This window comes from Amphiprion ocellaris, chromosome 14 (assembly GCF_022539595.1).
Source record: "Amphiprion ocellaris isolate individual 3 ecotype Okinawa chromosome 14, ASM2253959v1, whole genome shotgun sequence".
Classification (NCBI taxonomy): Eukaryota; Metazoa; Chordata; class Actinopteri; family Pomacentridae; genus Amphiprion; species Amphiprion ocellaris.
Genome location: NC_072779.1, coordinates 8,409,777 through 8,431,199, shown reverse-complemented (window position 1 = coordinate 8,431,199; position 21,423 = coordinate 8,409,777). Strand labels below are relative to the sequence as shown.

Below are 21,423 nucleotides of genomic sequence, written 5' to 3'. Positions count from 1 at the left end.
CCTGCAGGCCTCCTCCTCTGAAGTTATGTTGAAATCAGCAGCGTGGGGGGAAACATTTGCTGTGGAGTGACGTTTGAGAAGAAAGTCCCAGGCTGTTCTCTATTTATAATCGACATATGTTGTGGATATTGTTAGAAAACGTTGAACTCAACGTGTGCATGTCTGGTTTTGCTCTATCTCATCCATTGCACCTATGTTATTGTAGTTTGAAACTATGAACAAATGTTTTTTTTCATTCGTTTATATCTTTTTTTGCTCGGTTTCTGCCTTTCCAGGTGGCATTCGGCCTTATTATTACTGTTAACATAACATCCCGTGGGCACTGTAAACAGTTTTACAGTAGTATAATAAATAGACTGCTCAGTGCAGTGGATGCCAGCAGGGAAGGACAATAAGGTGTTAGTGTGGAAGCTGCAGTACAATGACTTTATGAGATCAGATCTTAAAGCTAAGAAACACCCCCAAAAAACAACAAATGTGAGAACAAAATGCCATAAAGGACACAAGAATGGAGGCTCAAAGGCATTACAGTAGGTGCAAAATGGTCAGGTTTGTTTAAGAGGAAATAAGGTGGAAAAAGGAAGCTATACATCCTGTACATAGGCTCAGTTAACATGCTGAATGCTCGGTCAGGGAGTGGAAGGAGCAATAATGCAGCTCTGAATACTGGACCCAGAGCATAATATTAGACCGACTCTGAGTCATGAGAGAGTTGTTCGCCCCACACTCCTCCACCCCAGCTGTCTCTGTCCATCCATCCATCCCTCTCCCCCACCTAAAAATACACTCCTGCTCTCACTGAGGAAAATCCCAGTGCCTTGACCTAGCTTCAAACACACACACACACACACACACACACACACACACACACACACACACACACACACACACACACACACACACACACACACACACACTCTCTCTCTCTCTCTCTCTCTCTCTCTCTCTCTCTCTCTCTCTCTCTCTCTCTCTCTCTCTCTCTCTCTCTCTCTCTCTCTCTCTCTCTCTCTCTCTCTCTCTCTCTTAGTGGAGTCTTTGGCCCTCTGCATGGAAACTATTCCTCTGCAGTTTACTGGATGAAACGCACACTTTTCTGGATGACGCAGCTGCAGCTCAGGAAATGACTCCACTCATAACTCCAATTAACAAGTGAATTTTATGAATTAATTGAATTAACAAGATCTTGCAGGATTTTCAGGCTTGTTCCTGCAGAGCTGATTAAAGTGGCAAACAGATAAGGTTGTTCCTGTCACATAAACACTCAGGATCAAAGTCTGCAGGTATGACTGTTACCTCAGAGTGAGATAAAAGAGAGAGAGAGAAAAAAAGACTTTGCATACCGCTGCATCACCAGTGGACACTCTTTGCATATCCTGTCTCACTCTGAAGGAAAGAGGGAGGGTGAGGTGACTCTAGAGGAAGCAGAACCATATTACAACAACCCCAAGGCTTGAGTAAGCTGCGCTGTTTCCCTGTGGATTTGTGCCAAAGGAGAAAGAAGAGAGAGAAACAAGTTGTCAATGAGAGCTCCTGCAGTTGTTTGGTTGGAACTCAATCTTCATATCAGGCGTTTCTAGCCTGTGTGAATGACAGAGAGGAGACAGGGAGTCTGTTCCTCTTTGCTGCTGGTTTTAATCGCCTGATCTCTTTACAGCTGGAACTTTTCGGTACATTTTTGTGATTCAGTTTGTTGCCAATGAGCGCAAGTCGCAGCTTGTGTGCGGTTCATCATCCTCTTCATCATCACCAGAAGCAGCAGAAGAGGAAGAAGAAAACCTTATAAGGAGCTGGATTATTGTCGCGCCGAGGATTTATTGCTCTCCTTTGTTTGTTAGGTTTTATTCTACCAAGAAGAAGCCATGACATCGGTTTGGAAAAGACTGCAGCGAGTTGGTAAAAAGGCTTCAAAGTTTCAGTTCGTCGCGTCTTACCAGGAACTTGTTTTGGAGTGTACCAAGAAATGGTGAGTAATGCTTTAAAGTTTACCGTGTAAATGCCATTTTTACAGTTTGATGTGTAAATAACCTCCAGATGCTCTGTTTATTGTGTTATTAACAATAATAAGACTCCATTACGGCCACGTTCATTCTCATGTTGTGGCTTTTTCCGCTACACCGACGGAGATACGGGCGTCCCTCATGTGTGTACATGTGCTGGACTGTGGGCGCCGGTTCGATTCCCGGCTCCGCCTATTGATGAGTTTGGAAGTGATAGTAAACTGTCATCATAGAGATAATTTATATTTAAAAGTAATGTTTTAGCACTACAAAAAAAAAACGTTTACCACCGTAATAAGCTGACAAAGTGGGTTTCTAGCTCACATTTGGGACATTTTGTCTGCAAACTACAATACAAACAAGATACTCAACACTCGGTATTGTTAGAATCGTGGTTTGTTGCTTGATTTCTTATTTAGTTTTAAAATGGATATAAGTACAAGCAATCCAACGAGGTTCCTGTAAGACACTGTGAGCAGCATTTACAGTTTTACATTTTCTTTTGAATAATTCATCTTTATAGGCAGACTCACTTACCTTATCACAATTCAGAGAAGCAATCAAACTCTGTTATCACACTCAAGTTCTGTAGAGCTGCACTATGGACAAATAAATGGCTCTGACACAAAACTGAATCCAAAATACATCCAAAATATCAGCTTTAGGAGTCTGTGGTCAGCGTTTGAACTGTTACTAATCTATATTTTTGTCTTTTATTGACATCTTTGGCGCCTATTTGTTTTAAAGTATTAATGCACTTGGGAACGTTAAAAATCTTTTAAATCTTGCAGAAAGTGCAGTTTTCTCCACTGCTGCATTTCAGCAAAGCTTCCCCAGTACCTTTAAACTTTTACCCGCATGCTGGTGTGGCCCACGTTGCACCTTCTTATCTGTTCAGATTACATTAAACGAAGGAATAATTGTGTAAGCGGCTTGTCAGCGCCGCGATAAGAAACACAGATCAGTTTTCATCCAGCTGTGACTGATTGATCTTGTCAGTCAAGTTTTAAAGTTAGATCAGTAGCAGAGAGTTCTTGTGGAAGAGTGATTTAGTAAGAGTGGGAACTCCCACATACATTATGATGAAATCAGAAGTTGGAAGTCTTTACCAGTGTGTTGTTAAGACAGGAAGGCTAAAGTCAGATACCACAGAGAGAGGCAGGAGAGTGGGCAGGGGGAAGTGAGGAAACACCAGCAATTATTGCAGAGTTTCAGTCAGGTGCACTTCAGACGTGTTTTTGTTGTTCAAACCCTGTATTTGGTGTCAGAGGTTTTTGAGACTTCATCACATCAAGCAACAGAAACAGGAAGCAAACTGTCTACACGGAGGGCTGAAGATGTCTCACCAGTCATACGTCTGTGCACAAGTATTATCTGTGTGCATAAATGTTTGAGGTTGTTCCAATTTAGTGCTATGATTTGAAACCATTGACTTTTATTGGAGACATGCCTACAGACACAGACTTCTGAGATGCATTTTAGACTTTGCACAAGATGATTTATTTCTGCCACTCACTGCCAGATTCCCCTCAGGAGTTAGTGGAGACGAACAACAGAGCTGAAACAGAGTAAATGTTTGTGCTTAAAATTCACAGGTGGCCTGAAACACAACTGCAAATGAATGATGATTTTGGTTTGCATCTAGTGGCTATGTAAATAAGCAGCTGTTTCCTAAAAAGTTGCTATATGAACCTAGAAAATGATGATATGCAATGCTGAATTTACAGCCAAGTGGCAAAACTACTGGTCAAACAAGGTTTATTGGATACAAAAACACAGAGGGGCCCAAAGAGAGGAAGGTCCACCCGACACCGGTTAGAAAATGATGAAGTTATGTTGACAGAGACAGAGAAGTGGCACAGACATAATTAAAGACTTAGCAAGTGGACTATTTTTATGTGGCAGCATGGATGCTTCATGGGACAAAAATATGAGAGGTTAGTGACTAGGTGAGTCGTTCTGCAGAGGAAACAGCTGCCTGTAAATGTATGAATGTGGTTGTATGAGTGTACATATCACAAATACTTAGTTACCATTTAAACATAGAGGAGAGTCACATTTATAACTCATCCAGTCGTCTGTAGGAATAAAAGCTACTGACTGCTGAACCATGATGACCAGTAATAACACCTTACCAGACTGTACTACACCACTATTGTTTGTTAAACCAGTGTCAACACACTAATGCTGCCCTTTGTCACGGTGCTCATTTAGCATCATTGTGTTGTAGATGATATTTTCTAGTCAACAAATCCTTGCTGTCTCCTATATTTTTTCATGTCCTCACTGATCTCTTCCCACCATCACCCCACTCTGTGCCTGCCAGGCTATTTCTGATGCCACTCCCGACCCCCTAACACACATACCACATAAACATGTGTGCACACAAAGGCCTCATGGCTATATTGAAGACACTGAAACTTGAGACAGCATTTGGCATCATAAACTATTGCTGTTGTTGTAATGAGCATGTGTTTGCGCTGAAATGGGTATAATGACAATATATTTAGTGTAAGTAGATGAATTGTTTTATACTGATAGATCATGCAGGTCTATGTCTGCATGCATGTACACTACCAGTCAGAAGTTTGGATACCTTCTCATTCATTTAAATGAGAAAGTGTGTCCAAACTTTTGACTGGTAGTGTATGTGTGTGTTTGTGTGATGTGTGTGTGTGTGTGTGTGTGTGTGTGTGTGTGTGTGTGTGTGTGTGTGTGTGTGTGTGTGTGTGTGTTAAGGGGGTTCCTTCTTCCAGTCAAGAGGCACACCTCGCATTTAGTTCAGGTCACGTGACTTTGCGACTTCCTGTTTCACTTCCTGTGCCACAGAGGACTGAGACAATACAATGGAAGCACACAAACACAATTTATCAGCACACATGTTTATATAAAGGCAGGCACATGCTTATTATGTGCACATTGTGTAGTCTAATTACAGATAAGCAGCTGGCTGCACACACACGGCATCACATCCTTATAAATGCATACAGATAGACAAATGAAACATATTATCACATGCTCACAGCCGTCTACATAAACGCACACACTCACACACGTATCAAGGCCTCGTCTTTGACTTAGAGGCATTACTATTTACAGAGACAGTCATAAGACCATGTACTAGACCTTGTGTTATTTCTTTTGCATAGTGCTCACTTTGTTCGAAGACAGTGTTCAAAAACCACAGTCAAAGATGCAAGTTCAGACATTTCTAGAATTTCTAGAGAGCCTTTTTTGTAGTCGCGCCCTTCCTGCATATTAGCAGAGTGTGTAATAAACATAAATGTCATGTGGCAGAATGATGCAAGGTGGAATTTCTGTTTTGATGTTTTGATGTGTTTTCATGTTTCCACAGGCAACCAGACAAGCTGAGGGTGGTGTGGACCAGGAGGAACAGACGCATGTGTTCCAAGGTGGAACCACTGCAACAGCACTAACACACGAACACACACATACACACACATGCACATGTGGAGTCTTAATAATGTGTTGTTTGTTGTGCAGCTCCACAGTTGGCAGCCCGGGATCAAGAACCCTTACAGGGGGATGGTGATGTGGCCCGTCCCAGAAAACATCGACATCTCTGTTACCCTCTTCAAGGTAACAACAGCACCACAAATGCACTATTTAAAATAGATACATAGTGGTACCTAACAACTAATCGATTTCAAATTGAAATCGCAGATGCAATGCAATTAGCAAATCGCAAAAACGGCATTTGAGGATGTACATTTTTCAGGGTGTCTGGCCCAGGATTTAAACTTGTGTTGTGCTTCCTGTGTGACAGTCACACTTATGATGGTGTCTCATGTGGTTACTCTCCATCACATGATTTAAAGATCATATTGCAATATCTGCCAGAAAAAAAAAAAAATTCAGCCCTATTAGTTACGGACAAAGTAAATAATAAACCTGAATGAACGAGTGGAGAAATCTATCTATCTATCCATCTATCCATCTATCCATCTATCCATCTATCCATCCATCCATCCATCCATCCATCCATCCATCCATCCATCCATCCATCCATCCATCCATCCATCCATCCATCCATCCAATGTATATACAGGTAAAACAAAGTGTATTTCTATTATGTCACTGACAGGAGGCCAATGCTGATGAGTTTGAGGACAAAGACTGGACATTTGTCATCGAGGGTGTAAGTATCTCTCTACTAGTTTAAATTTGGCATCCCATATTAATTTTTTAAAAAAAGGTCTCATTTAGAGATAAAAGGATACAAAATATTGTACATATCATGATTGTTCTTGTTGGCCATTTGCAGGAGAACAAGGGCCACCGTAAGGTTCTGGCATCGGCTGACATCAACCTGAAGCGCTTCGCCAGTCCCACACCGACCCAGACCGACCTGACGCTGAAGCTGAAGCCGCTGTCTGTCAAAGTGGTGGAGGCCACGCTCAAGCTGTCGCTGTCGTGTGTCTTTGTTCGTGAGGGGAAAGCCACGTGAGTAGTTTAAGTTCGTTTTCTCCCTGCTGGTACTTGCAGCATTTTTTAAAAGATATGACCTGTTTTTATGATGTTTCTGCTCTGAGTGATAAAAGATGATGAGACACTGATATCATGAGGTTTGTCCTAGAATGTTTGAATAGGGTTAATGGGGTTAGTTAGAATAGATCAACCACATTTAATATACTGACTGTGTATTTCCTATTTGTGGATCTGCAAGAGCGTCATGTATTAATGTATGATACTATATACGTCTGTCTTTGTCTCTCAGTGATGAAGACATGCAGAGTCTTGCCAGCCTGATGAGCGTCAAACCCACAGATATCGGCAACTTGGACGACTTCAACGAAAGCGATGAAGAGGAGGACAAGAAGTCAGTGACTGCTGCAGGTAGGCAGATTGACGGCAACACTGTTTTTCTTCCCCGATCTTCACTCTTAATTACTTCCACTTATTTCAGCTCTGACATTTTTTACTCCTCTACTTCCCTTTCTTTTCTTCTACTCTACTCTTTCCTGCCTGCTGCAGTAGTTCCTCACACTCTAACTCGCCCAAATCGTCCTGCTCCTCCTCCACCTGACAAGCGAATCTCCTCTGGACCCACTTTTCCATCCTCAGGTAGCTCTTCTGTCACTCTTTCCTGCTGTTTGTTTCTTTTGCCAGAGAGAAGTAGGTGTGAACAGGAACTCTGTCTGTCTCTCTCTCCCCTCCTCTGTCTGTTATTGAGTGGCTCAGTTTATACTGCAGTATTTCACACACTCGTGCCATTTGTTCTGGTGTCCTCCCACATGACCGGACACTTCTTTGCATGCCACAGATTTCCTATGGAGACGGTAAACACCATTGAGAATCATGTGATGATAGACTAATGCTGCATTTGATGTACATCAGAAGTGGGAAGCTGGAACTCGAAACAACATAATTTGCTTACTTATGATGCTCAGAGTGAAAAAAAAAATCCTTTGTTGTCTCCATGTTTGCTTTGTTACACATAGCACTTGACAACAGACATGTAATTCGCTTAACTAAAGAAACAGAGGTGTAAATATACATAGTCTGATGTTTCAGACATTAAACTCAATAAAAGTAGAGGAGTGACTGATGTTTTGGGAATGATGTAAAACATGTAAGTTGAAATAGAGACACTTACTGAGGAAGAAATCTGACTTGAGCTGGCGTTTCTTTGACTTTTCTAGTCGGACATCAGAAATTCGGAGCTCCCAGTTGCCACTGAATGCAGCATAATGCCGCTAATCTAGTGAAGTTTGTCTGCAGGCTGCAGTTGCACCGAGGCACACAGAGGTTTTTGTGTCCACAGAGACATTACTGTAACAGCATCGAAAAAGGAGAAAATCAAATGTACCAGCAGATCAAATGACCATAACTCTGAAACCAGACTGCCCGTCCCAGATGTTTCTTTTCTTAGGAACAAATTCAATTATGTGTTCATGACCTCTGATATCTGTTAGCGGGTTCAAAAAACTGCCAGGAAAAGCAAACAAGGACTAGAATGAAAACAGTCTGGAGTCGTGACGGTGATAATCCCAGACAGAATCTTGGTGGTAAAACTGCAAATGTTTTGTGAAATATGTGAAGTAATCAGAGAAATATGATGTGCACATTTACTGCTGAAATGCATTTTAAGGTTGCAAGTAAAATCATCAAACTGGCAGCCGTTTTAAATGAAAACTGGACTTAGCATCGAGCAACAGAGTCAGCAGTCATACTTAGACAAAACAGCATATTTTATTTGAAATTCAATTGAAGTTTAGGCTCTGATCAGTCGCAGAATTCTGCACATAGAGTAAATGGATGAGAAGAAGTCTAAAGCAGGTGATTTTAAATGATGTTTTATTCCATCGCAGTTCATCTTCTTTCCATACTTTGTTTGTGGTTTCACTTAAACAAGCAGGTCACGTGATTAACATGGATCATCATGACATTACAGTTTTATGACATGTGATCCTGGTCTAATTTTCACTTTCATTTCATTGTCATCCACAATTCATGACTTGTTCTTTCTGTCCTCTCACTGAACCATCCATCCGTCCATCTATTAATCCAGCCTGCGGTCGTGATGGAGGTCCTCCCAGTCCCGCCGTCACCTCCCGCCCTCCTCTCCCGACTGCTCCTCGCCCCTCGCCCCGTCGCTCCCGGCATCCCTTCTCCACCGCCCCCGTCCAATCAGAGACACAGCCTTCTCCCGGCCCCTCCCCTCAGCCCTCACCCAGGTCCAAGCATAAAAAATCTGCCATCCCTGTTGTCTCAGAGGCTTCTGCTGTGTCGGCTTCTCTAACTGAACCTCAGACCTCCCAGGTCAAAGCAGATATTCCCCCGATCCAGACTGCCTCCTCTGATGTGTCCCTTCTTCCTCAATCTCCTACATGCTCTGAATCTACTGTAGTTTCTGCCCCAGTGGAGTCTACTTCAGTAAAACCCTTAGTTCCCTTACCCAATTCTGATAAAAGTCCTGCAATTTCAATCACAGCCTCCCCCACGCTGTCCTCTCAGGCTCCCAGTGCAACCGTCATCCCATCTTTAACTCCCAAACTTCCCTCCCCTTCACTGTCATCACCTGCTCCTGTTTCAACATCATCTTCCACAACTCCCCAAAAGTCCTCTCTCACTGTGTCCACCGCTCCGACCCAGAAGCCCTCCTCCACTCCCTCCCAGCCTCTTCCTCCCAAATCCTCCTCCTCCTCCTCCCAAAAGCCCACCCTGTCCTCTGCATGTCCATCTACTCCCCCTCCTCCCACCTGGACCGTCTCTCAGCCTCCCTCCCTGCCCAGAATCTTCCAGGCAGGCTCAGCAAAAGGTATCAAGAGGCTGGCAGGCAGACAGGCATGCTGCATGGTTTCCACTAACCGATTCCTGATGTGTGATGGGGCCGGTTTGATCTCGTTCTCCACATGATTTAGCTTCATGCCCACAGTGCTTTACAAACACGGAGCGTACAGTATGGAGTGTTGTGTAGCAGATCTATGCATGATCAGGTCGCCTTGATACCAGAGTTTTAAGTTTAACATCTGAATGCTTTGCTGATGCTGCAGTATCTCAGGGAGAGACAACAGCAAAGGAAATCTTTGCTTTTTGTTAGTTTTTTTTATCCACATTTCTTCCATCTTTTACCTTTTTGCATTCAGCATCAATCCAACTCCAAAGGTCATTCCTTCTGCTTGGATTATTTTTATTTGACTAGGGTTTCATTTCATTTAATCCAGCTTTTATGTGAAATAAACCAGTGCAGAAAGCTGTGGAAACAATGAATCACCGTCCAAGAGGAGAATCTGTTCCAAAAGTTAAATCTCAGACCAACTTGAGGTTCTTCTCTTTTTAGCGCAGTGTTACGCAATATGTTGTCACAGAGGTGTTTAACTCTACACATGCAAACTTCTTCACATCAGAGCTAGATTATTCCTGACTTTATAGCTTTATCGCACTACTATTTGTTGTAAAGACTAAAATAAACATTTAGAAAATAGTACTTCAAATACATAATCTACAACCTATAATAATAGAAACACAATTTTCAATACAAATATATGTCAAACAGACACTTTAAGACAAGATTCCTCTACAGACAGAAATCCTTCACAGTACAGGAGGGGATGGGAATGAACTACAAACTAAGTTCTTATGAAATAATAAACATTAACTCTTTGAAAGACATGTTTATTTTTTAAAAATCACCAAAATAATACCATTAATTACAGCAGCAAATGGCAAAAACAGACAGAATCATCAGATTTTCACGTCTTAGGTGTGCCATTCTGTCAGAAAACTTAACCAAATGTAACTTAAAATTGTGATGTTTCATCAAAATCACTTCATTTTCAATGTCTCCCTTTTTTAAAATCCTCAAAAAGAAAATGAAACCATTTGCTGTAACCAGATTCTGTGAAAAACAAAAAATTCTGTGCTCCTTCACAAAAACTGTGAAGTTATTAGTGACTCAGCTGTGATGATCAGTGACTGGAATGAACAATGAATAAACTGGAGGCAGGCTGTGTTTACAGAAAACAGATATATTTTCCATAAACTTACATCATTCCATAATTACCCCATAAGTAGTAAAATATCTATCTAGAGTAATAAAGTAAAGAGTTTTTTTTCCCCAGTATTAGTAACACTTGTGGGCACTTGTACATGTTGACTCCATTGTCAGCTTCATTTTTTCCTGTTTTTTAAATGATTTATGGCATTCTGACTGTGTCATACTATACAGAATTCATTTCCAAGTTCCCTTTACTTCTAGCCATAGTTGTCCTGTTTGCATCGAGGTATATCACTTTATATTGCAGTGAAAAATGAGCCCTAAGTGTGTAAAAATGTGACAGGAGCAAAAAAATACCCAGAAACTATATCTAGACTAATTGTAACAACAGTTTTGGTTAAGTTTTTAACACTGCTGGACAGTAACGGTTTTCCAAATAGAGCAAAACTAAGGAGAAGTAAGTTTTTTATCATTGCTGAGAGAAAGCAGCAAAAATATGTTTGTTCCAGACACACAGATTATTTCTGTGGTATAAAAAGCATGCTATGATTTTAGCTTTGCTGCACCACATTCACTACTTGTCTCTCGCTGACTGTACCTTGGCTTCTCTTTATTCCTCCTCTGTTTCCTCCTCCTCTCCACCTTCCTCTCCTCTCCTCAGCTCCTGCCTCATACCAGCAGCGCCCCCCAGAGGTTCAAACTGGGGATGATTCTGCTTCAGCTTCTGGTCTGTCTCTGCTTTGACTGTCTCAAGCTCATCCGCTGAGCTTTATCTAAAACCTTTAACACTTTCTCTTCTGTTCTCTGCTGTCTTTCACCCTCCGTCAGGTCGCTCACATGTTTTCAGACCTCAGGTTGTCAAGTCAATCGCCCGGCCCACCTCTCCTTCACCTTTTTCCGCTGATGCTCCTTCACTTGTGCCGACACCACCTCTTTCAAAATCTCACCCCTCTAGCTCAGAATCAGGTAAACAATGTCAAAAGTGTGGTTGCATGTCTTTCAGCTCTCTTATTTCTGGATTTCCCTGCTTTTATTCTCTCCTCCTTCATCAGTATTTCTATAAATCTGCTTTATCTATTCTCTTCCACCCCCTCAGCACCTCATCTCCCCTGTCCTTCCTCCTCCTCACCCTCTTCAGGTGCTCAGCGTTCCTGGTTGACATGTGAATGTGCTCCAGGTGGTGGCGACATTAGCCCCATCCCTCTGTTGACCAGTCCTGATCTGGATGCTCTCTGTGACCCAGTGGTTATAACCCGCCCCGCCTCCCTCCCACGCTCCTCACCCCCTCACCCCTCTTCTCTTTCCACCTCTACCTTTTTCTCCTCCCCTCTCACCGTCACCCATCCTTCTGCTCCTCCTGCTCAGATCAGCTCCAGTCAGTCAGGTACACCAGCCAACTAATCAAACTGCCTCTTGTCTGTGTTCAAAGACATTTCTCTCTTTCTGTTGTACTTGTAAAAGTCTCTCTTTCCTTTCTTCGTTGCAAAGCTGACTCACGTGGGATAATTTCTTTTCTGAACCCGCTTTCACTCTTTACAGGCTCGGCGTTCCCACTTACTCAGGAGGACAAAGAAAAAACCTCGGCAGTAAAAGAAACAACTCCAAGCCAAGGCGAAGATTCTCGTCAAAAGAACCAGACATTGGCAAACAGCAAAACATCCAACCAGCCATTCAGACCAGAGATAAAGACGGCCATCACAGAAAACAAACCTGGACCAGGAAAGATCAGGTGAGGACTTGCAGTGATAGCACATGAGAGTAAAAATTTAGGTTGCGTGATTTTCTCCTCGGGAACACGTTTAGCCTCGATCTGCTGTGTGAGGAGATCATCTGTCGACAGACCCCAGAGCTTAAGAGGTGTCATGAGGACTGGTGCAGACCTAGCAGAGCATGGGAGAAACAGGAAAGCTGATAAACTTGTTTCAATCGGATTATGGGCCAGAAAAGAAAGCAAGCGTTTTTAAAAAGTCATAGAGTTCAGATTCTTCTTGTGTGCTCCTGAAGTTGTCTTTTAGAGGACAAGGGCACGTCTGTATAATCTGAGACGGGCTGTGAGCTTGATGATGCATGATTGTGTCAAAGGTTAGTTTGACATTTTTGGAAATATGCTTAGAATGAAGCTACTGCCACAGGCTGGTTGTTTTAGCCTGACATAAAGGCTACAAATTTTATATTTCTTGTTTTTTCAATTCATTAAAAAGTCAGGAAAATCACTAAATATGGCCAAGAAGCTGTATCTCATACAACCAAATAAATATGACATATCCTGTTAATGAGGATGCTTTATAGAGGCCTGAACATGGATCCGGTTCCCTTTTCACAGAGTCAGACCTAGTGCCGCCCTCTCTTCATACCAAAACCAACCATCTGATGGTTGAAGCTTCATGTTTTGCAGACAGATCTAAAAGCAGCATCTTTGTTTTTGTCTAATATCTTTACCAAGAAAGCAAATAAGCATATTTCCTGTAAGTGTTTCTTTACTCAGCTGTATCAGCCTCAGTGCTGCTGATAACATGGTGGTTTGGACATAAGTGTAAATTTGAAAATGCTTCTCAGTGCATCAGAGATTTAAAAGATAACAGCAGAATTTTCCCTCCTGTAGTTGTTTTTTTGCTTTTATTTCAAACTACACAGAGAGTTAATCATTGCCTTAGCAGCACTTATTGTGGTCCAAATGACCCAAAACTAACCCCTCCCCTGCTGCTTCTGTTTGCTGACAGATGTTTTGTTGACTACAGTTAATTCATGCTTGTGGATTCAGGACTGTGAGTCTTTCCCAAGGCCTCACGGTTGCTTTGTGCTTCTTGTTTCTCGCTGCTAACATGTGCTAACGGTTGCAGAGTGTTTGGTACCCCGCCTCTTGTTGCACTGACCTCCTAGTTAAACAGTTATCAGCTCTGTAGTTTGGAAAGCAGCCGCCTGCACGCTCCGCCTTGTCAAATCCCACCCGCTCATCATCTCGAGCCTGACCTCCAAATATTTCTCATCCCTAGTCTTGCCCAATCCCGCTCAGAGCTGATCATAGCCCCGCCCCCTCCTTGGCCCTTCTCCTGCAGTGACAGCTCCACCCCTCAGCAGCCCTCCACCACTGTTGTTGCGGCGTTTATCACCCCAAAACAGCCAAATGTTCAGGGGCAAACTGATCTGAAAAAGCCAACCCATGAGAGAACCCCCTTTAAGACCGAAAAGCCGCCTCTGGCAAAGCCTGAGCCCGACTTTGATGATGCCATCTTTGAGTCCCTTAACCAGAGACAAGAATCGGGGGGCTTGTTTCTGGAAGAGGGTGACTCTAAGTGTGATACTATCAAAAGGTGTCCTCCAGGGTGAGTATTTGTATGAACGGATACAATCAAGCTTGAAAAAATAACAATATCAAGGTTGTAGAATGTGAACTCATGATGCTGATGATGTTGAAACACACAAACACAGATGCAGGATTAAAGAATATTGTTTCTGTTCTGCAGTCTTGAGCAGAAAACCGATGAAAAGGCGTGTAAAGAAAAGCCAGAGCAGTTAGATGGAGCAGCGATGGCGAAGGAGAAACAGAGGGAGGCAGAAAATCAAAGGAAGCAAGAGGAGGAAAGTAGGAGGAAAGAGGAAGACAAAAAAGCAATGCTCCTAAAGAAAGAGCAGGAGGAAAAAAGAAAACACGAGGAAGAGAAGAAGAGATTATTAGAAGAGGAGAAGAAGAGATTCTTACAAGAGGAGGAGGAGGTCAGGAAGGAGAAAGAAAGGAGGAAACGTGAAGAGGAGAGACTCCTGAAGGAGAAGAGAGATAAGCAGGAGAAACTGAGGGAGGAAGAGGAGAAGAAGAAGAGGGAGGAGGAAGAGAGGAAGAAAAGGGAGCAGGAGAGGAGAGTACTGGAGGAGGAGAAGGAAAAACTCAGAAGAGAGGAAGAGAAAAGAGCTGAGAGAGAGAAGTTCATGAGGAAGATGAAGGAGGAGGAGGAGAGAAGGATGGAGGAGAGGAGAGTGCTGGAGGAGCAACGAAAGAGGCGGGAGGAGGAGAAAAAGAAGCTCCAGGAGGAGGAAGAGAGGAGGAAGATGGAGGAAAAACGTCTGAAAGAGGAGGAAGAGAGAAAGAAGAAGGAGGAGGAGAGAAAACGTCTACAGGAGGAGGAACGGAAGAAAAATGAGGCAGAGAAAGAGAAGAAGATGAGGGAGGAAGAGGAGGAGAGGATGAAAGAAGAAGAAAGAAAAAAGAGGGCAGATGAGGAGAGGAAGAAGAGAGAGGAGGAGGAGGAGAAGAAAAGAGTCACAGAAGCAGAAGAGATAAGAAAGAGGGAAGAAAAGGAGAGACGACTCAAAGAGGAGAACGAGAGGATGGAGAGGAGGAAAAAAGAAGAGGAGGAAAAGCGGAGGAGAGAGGAGGAGGAGAAAAGACGTGAAGAAGAGCAGAGGAGGAAAGAAAGGCTCTTAAAGGAGCAGAAAGAAAGGGAGGAGGAAGAGAGGAAGAAGAGAGTAGAAGAAGAAAAGAAGATACGACTGCAAGAGGAGCTGAGAAGGAAGGAGGCAGAGGAGAAAAAGAAGAAGGCGGAAGAAGACAGAAAAAGGAGAGAGGAGGAAGAGAAGAGGCAGAAAGAGAAAGAGGAGAGGAAGCTGAGGGAGGAAGAAGAGAGGAAAAAAACTGAAGATGAACAAAAGAAGAAGAAGCTGCTGCAGGAGAAGGAGGAGATGGAGAGAAAGAAGAAGAAGGACGAGGAGGACAGGAGGAGTAATTTAGATAGAGCAGCTCCAGTCTGCAGCCTGGAGGCCAACAGGTCAGATGAGGACAAGCAGAAGATGAAAACGACTTCTTCAGTTTCTCCTCAGACTCGTCTTCCTGCTCCACACCTCCCTCCTCTGGCCAAAAGCAGCGTTACATCCGAGCAGCTGCCCTCACAGATCCTCAGCCGATCACAGGACAGAGAGGCTCCACCAGTTCCTAAACCAAACTCCAAAGAGCGGTGAGTTACAGCACTGAAGTTGTTCTTGTGTGGTTTTACACCAGAATGGCAGTGTTCTGTTTTCCTAAGCAACAAATAAAATCAATCATCATGAGTCTTTCAAACATGGAAAATCACTTTAAATTCAGTTTCTGTTTATGTAGATGTCAACCAATAATTTGTTGCTCTGTTTTTCTGCACTAAACTGCTATGAAACTTGGTGGAATCAGTCGATGTTTCTATTTAGATTATGTGTTTGTTCTGTTTTGGTGATTTTGTTTTTTTGATTCTTGATCACCTAGGGCTTCACTGATTGTCTCTGTTCTGGGGGTGAGCAGATTGATTCCTGATGTACTGATACTCTTGATTCCAAACAGGATGGTTTAAAATGGGCTTTTAGGGGTTTCTATACTTGACAGTACGTATTTTAGTCATCGTGTAATAAAGATAATGAGTCTGTGTTAATTTATTTGACAAAGATCTGTGCATTTTAACACAAATATCTATTATTCTTGGCTAAATTAAACCTTACTTAACGAAAGTGGTTTTTAAAAAATGATCTATTTCTTCATATTCCCAATTCTTATCTTGTTGGCTGGTGATTTCCTTTGGCTCTGATTAAAATCTCTTTGTGAGTTTCAAAAATTCGTCTGTGGTTAATGGAGAACACTGCAAATAGAAGCCTAACTTGCCAACTATCCAGTGGTAATGTAAATGTAATCAGAAGTCCTGATGCTGCCTTCACCTCACAAATCATCATGACAATCTTCTCTCCCCTACATGATTCTAAACTAGCTGATCCTGTGTTACTGCTCACCGCTGCTTTGGTCTTCCTGTTGTTTCCTCATGGTTGTCCTCTTCTCCTTTTCTTATTATATACCTGTCTGCCTTTCTTCTTCTTATACTTTTCCTCTTTCTCTCCCTTTAATCCAGTCTGGCACAACCCTCTCTCATAAAGGAAGGTTCATTGTCAAACATTGTTGTCCCAGAAAAGATCATTTCACCTGACATCCATTCAGGCCCCACTGTTCAGCCATCTTTAGAGGCCTTGGCACCGGTGCCTCCCCCACAGAGGATGTCTGATGCCGAGATTCCTCTGTGGAAAGTGCTAGAAGAGAAAAATGGAAAAGATACGCCTGAAAAACTCTCTGCCAAGGAGGGTGCAAAACCTTTGTGCAGAGGGTAAGAATGGACGAGGGAACGTCTGTCTGTTTGCTTCTTTGCTTTAACCTCCTGTCTTTGTTTTTCTTCTTCCACCTCACTAATAATCTAAATTATGTAGTTTGTGAGAAATGTGAAATTTGTACTGAATCTGTCTTTAATGTGGCTTTTTTGTCTCTTGTAGCTCACACAAAGAAGACACTGCTGAGCTGGACACCCCCGTTAGACAGGAGGGCCAACAAACAACAGCAAAACATTCAGAAACTCATCACATCATCCCACCCACCCCTCAACCCGGCTCACCAGCGGTTAAAGAGGAGCCCAAAGAGCCGGAGGGACCCGGTCTCAAACCAATGACCTCACTCGAGGTTCCCTCCAAGACTCTTGTACTGGAGCCGCTGCTGCCCTCACAACCAGAACCAGAACTGCGGCCGGAACAACATCTACAGCCTTCAGGAAAACCACAACAGGAGGTAGCAGATGAGGTGAAACCGGCCGTCGTCGTGGATGGTGGTCAGGAGAGTTTCGTCGACAAAAAGGAGCCAGTGTGTGAGGCGGAAAAGCAGCTGTGGGCAGCTGTGGAGGAGACCACAGCGGAGGCAGGAGGGACGGAAAGTAGCGGGAACAAGGAAGAGGAGGAAGAGGAGGGTGTAGTAGGGGGGTGAGTCAGTGATGGTTCCTTGCAGCCTTTTTGCAGCATGTCGTGACTCTACACACAAATACAAACCTGCACTTCTAACGTTCCACAGTGGTGCCGCAGCTTAACCACTGCTTACTCTGTAGCTGCAATTAACCTCATCTGAAGCGGCTCTCTTCATCTCAGCTTCCGTCTGTGCTGTTACACTGAATGTTTAAATGGACTGATGAGAGTTAAATGCGTGTGTATGTGTGTGTGTTTGTGTGTGGTAGCGTCCAGAAACACACAGATGTGTGTGTTGCAGAGCAGCGGGAGGAAACGCCTGCTGGCTTCATGTCAGCAGTAGTTGGGGTGTTGTACAGAGGGTGAGTCTCTCTGCCTGCCGGTGTGGTTGAAGTATTTGTTGAGGTCTCATGTAGAATGCAAAGAAGTCTTTTTTAAAATAAGCTTGTAGTAGGTACACGTAGCCAATAGATAACTGAGATAATTTAATAACTTGTCAAATGGAATCAAATATGCCCTTGAATGCTGCATAAAAGTGCAATAAACAACAAAACAAGGCATTACTGTATTCAAATATAACCTCAGAAAATAAATACTAGCAGTAATGTTATAATGAAGAGATAACATTGATCTTAACTATTAGATGAAAATGTTATACAATTTTAACTTGTTTTATGTAATCTTTATTTAAACAGTGTTACATGGCCAGTTTTGTGGCTATATGATTTTACAATTTTCAATGTTCTTATTATATATTAACACATTTGATTAACCCTTTAGAGAGACATTTTATTACATTTTGATGAGTTATTACTTTATCTCTGTTCTGTTGGATGCTGTTACAAACTTGCAGCGCAGTACTGAAACACTCTGGTGTTTATTAACTGCACTCGCTGTGTATGAAAACTCAACATAATATCATCCATCCCTCATGTGCCAGTATTCAGAATGCACCGTCCTGATGGTGCCAGCACTTGATCTGGTATTTTGTTGGTTATTTGGTGAAAAAAAAATATATATATATATATTTGCATTTGTCTCTGTTAGCTTTGTATCTGCCTCTGAGCTGATCTAAGCTGAGTGTTTTACTTGTTTTTAATCACACCAGAGATACTCTAAATGCCAGTATGTTGTGCACGGGGTAGAAACAAAAGTTGTTGGGTGGATCTGAGTCTAACACACAATCAGTGTTTCCTTTGGTTGCTTTTGCACGACACTTTGGACAAGCACCAGAACAAAGTCTGAGAAGAAACTGTTTAATCAAGCATGTTGTCTGGCTCTGGGCCACACTGTTCAGCGCCTGCTGTGGTCGTAATGCAGGTCATTTTAGGGTGAGCTCTGTCTCACAGTTTCCCTCATATCTGCCCCTCAGCTACGAGACAGTCGCCTCCATCCTGCACACGACCGGATCAACAGATGCAGGTCATCCGCAGCCCCCTGCAGACCAACCATGTCTGCTTACAAATAATGAAGACCAGCCATGTTTACATGAAGTAGATGCAGAGATCCCGTGTTTCTCGGAAGCAGATGATGATCCACTGATTCCTATTAGTGTGGACATTTCGCCACCCACAGCCTTTTCAGACACAGCAGAATCTCAAGAAAAGGTTTCTCAAAAGAAACCGGAGACTTTACCGTCAGACCAGGCACATGGACTGAGTCTGGTGGCGAGTCTGAGACTAGCCGCTAGTGAACAGGAGAAAGAGAGAGAACTGGAGATGGAGAGAAGAGAGAAAGAAAGGATAGAAAGCATCAAGAGGGCAGAGAGGGAGGAGAAAGAGAGAAAGGAGAGAGAGGAGGCAGAGAGGAAAGAGAGGGAAAGGCTGGAGAAGGAACAGGAAGAGGCAAGAAAGAGGTTGGAAAAGGAGAGAAATGACAGAGAAGAGATGGAGAGGAAGGAGAAAGAAAGGGTGGCGAGGGAACAAGAAGAGAGAAAGAGGTTGGAAAAGGAGAGAGAAGAGATGCAGAGGAAGGAGAGGGAAGAGATGGAGAGGAAGGAGAGAGAAAGGATAGAGAAGGAAAAGGAAGCGAGAAAGAGGTTGGAAAAGGAGAGAGAAGAGATAGAGAGGAAGAACAGAGAAAGGCTGGAGAAGGAACAAGAAGAGTCAAAAATGAAGCTGGAAAAGGAGAGAAAAGAGATGGAGAGGAAGGAGAGAGAAAGGATAGAGAGGGAAAAGGAAGCAAGGAAGAAGCTGGAAAAGGAGAGCAAAGAGAGAGAAGCGATGGAGAGGAAGGAGAGAGAAAGGCTGGAGAAGGAACAAGAAGAGACAAGAAAGAGGTTGGAAAAGGAGAGAAAAGAGATGGAGAGGAAAGAGAGAGACGAGATAGAGAGGAAGGAGAAAGAAAGGATGGAGAGGGAAAAGGAAGAGAGGAAGAAACTGGAAAAGGAGAGAAAAGAGATGGAGAGGAAGGAGAGAGAAAGGGTAGAAAGAGAAAAGGAAGAAAGAAAGAAACTGGAAAAAGTGAGAGAAGAGATGGAGAGGAAGAACAGAGAAAGATTTGAAAAGGAACAAGAAGAGGTAATAAAGAAATTGGAAAAATTGAGAGTAGAGATGGAGAGAAAGGAGAGAGAAGAGGCAGAGAGGAAAGAGAAAGAATGGCTGGAGAGGGAACAGGAAGAGGCAAGGAAGAGGATTAAAATGGAGAGAGAAGAGATGGAGAGGAAGGAGAGAGAAAAGGAAGGGAGAAAGAGGCTGGAAGAGGAGAGGGAAGAGATGGAGAAAAGGCAGCGGGAGGAGAGAGAAAAGGCAGATGCAGAAGCAAAGCTGAAGAGGGAAAGTGAGGAAAGAAAGAAAAGGGAGGAGGAAGAAAGGGAAGAGAGGAGAAAGAAGCAGGAGAAGAGCAGAGAAACCGGCAAAGAAGAGAGTCTTCACAGCCTCTTAAACAATCAATCAAACAACGGGCCACCACTGAGAGAGGCAGAATTAGATGATATTGCATATGATGAAGGACTACAGGTTAATGTTGAAGAATCAGTCAGTAAATCTGATCCCAAACTACTGAAGACGGTGGCACCAAATGCTAAAGCCAGTTTGGTTTCAGCCACAGCAGCTGATTCTGTCCCTGCAGCCAAACCAATAAACGTTACATCTGAGGAGTCTGTCAGAGCTGCTAAGAAAGCCATGGACAATCCTGGTCTGAGATCAGTGAAAAAAGGCGCATCCCATCTTAAACATGCTGCCATCCCAGTGTGGCTGAGAGAGGAGGAGGACGAGGAAGTAGAGTATGAGAGAGGACAGGAGGATCTGGGCTCCGTCTGGCTGGCTGAGCTGTACATGGAGGGGGAAGCAGGGTGAGTAAGAAATGTGGGAGGGATAAATAGCAGCAAGGGGGGTGAGAGAGGTGAGTAACTGGGAAAGAGTTGGCTATATGAGAGATAGCTGCTTGTTGTGGATCAGAGCACGGCGCCTGTTGTTTATTTTGTGTGTACAGTAACCAGACTGTAACTGACTTCGTCTGCAGGGAAGCAGTATTTACTAAACCTAACTACCCTTCAGTTAATGAGGGTTTGGCCTTTTCCTGCAAGTCTTTCTCAAGAAAGTGTGTGTTTTCATGTGAGTCATGTCTGTCTCATACCAAAGAACATCATTACTGTGTTGTTTTGATGGAAACTGGGTCATGTTTTACTTTGGTTATGACATTTACCAGAGGTTTTCATACTGTCAGGGGACACATGAGACAAAGATGGGAAGAGACCAAGCTCTGATATGACCCTGTTGTATGTTATACAGTAATACTTTTTTAATAGCTCTATTCAGTTTATCACGCCTATGAGGATTGTTTTATGTGACAGATATTTAAAAATGTTCCGACTTAAATCGTGAGTTTCAGTCTTATTTTATGCAAAATGAAGGTAAAAATTCATCATCATTAATTTTGCTATTTACATTTGGCCGTTATGTATCTCCCTTAAAGCTTCTACAGCTGTAACTCTTACTACTTGAGGCCTGTTAGCCATGATTCACTGCTAAACATTAAAATATAGTAATGCAAGTGGAAAATTATAATAAAAGCAAAGCCTACAATATTATATAACAAATCATAAATGACCCTACTCAACTTTCCATTAAGCCTTCCACTCTAATTGGCCCATTGCTGCAAAAAATAAAATAAAATAAATTAAAAAATGAACAATTGTGGGAGAAGTAGACAGAAAAATTAATGGTAGGAAACATCTTTCCAATTCAATATATAACAATGACACATAAATATACGACTGGGGTCATAACCCATCATCGC

The 21,423-nt window shown here is 42.8% G+C and overlaps 1 protein-coding gene across 22 annotated transcripts in view; it reads left to right on the top strand.

The window, feature by feature from the left end:
• ehbp1l1b (EH domain binding protein 1-like 1b) overlaps positions 1-21,423 on the top strand; it is a 32,882-nt gene that overhangs the window by 1,631 nt on the left and 9,828 nt on the right. For 3 of the 22 annotated variants that reach the window (XM_055017497.1, XM_055017486.1, XM_055017487.1), the window contains exons 1-18: positions 45-1,963; positions 5,353-5,410; positions 5,502-5,597; positions 6,103-6,156; positions 6,283-6,461; positions 6,736-6,854; positions 6,993-7,082; positions 8,530-9,279; positions 11,120-11,185; positions 11,287-11,424; positions 11,555-11,842; positions 11,998-12,187; positions 13,452-13,781; positions 13,923-15,404; positions 16,317-16,565; positions 16,729-17,205; positions 17,454-17,546; positions 18,557-20,476. In XM_055017497.1, coding sequence (XP_054873472.1) covers positions 1,860-1,963; positions 5,353-5,410; positions 5,502-5,597; positions 6,103-6,156; positions 6,283-6,461; positions 6,736-6,854; positions 6,993-7,082; positions 8,530-9,279; positions 11,120-11,185; positions 11,287-11,424; positions 11,555-11,842; positions 11,998-12,187; positions 13,452-13,781; positions 13,923-15,404; positions 16,317-16,565; positions 16,729-17,205; positions 17,454-17,546; positions 18,557-20,476 — 6,683 coding nt within the window. In that variant the 5' untranslated portion in view covers positions 45-1,859. Of the gene's footprint in view, positions 1-44; positions 1,964-5,352; positions 5,411-5,501; positions 5,598-6,102; positions 6,157-6,282; positions 6,462-6,735; positions 6,855-6,992; positions 7,083-8,529; positions 9,280-11,119; positions 11,186-11,286; positions 11,425-11,554; positions 11,843-11,997; positions 12,188-13,451; positions 13,782-13,922; positions 15,405-16,316; positions 16,566-16,728; positions 17,206-17,453; positions 17,547-18,556; positions 20,477-21,423 lie in introns of those variants that run through there. The other 19 variants (XM_055017483.1, XM_055017484.1, XM_055017485.1 and 16 more) reach the window with 18 other exon arrangements.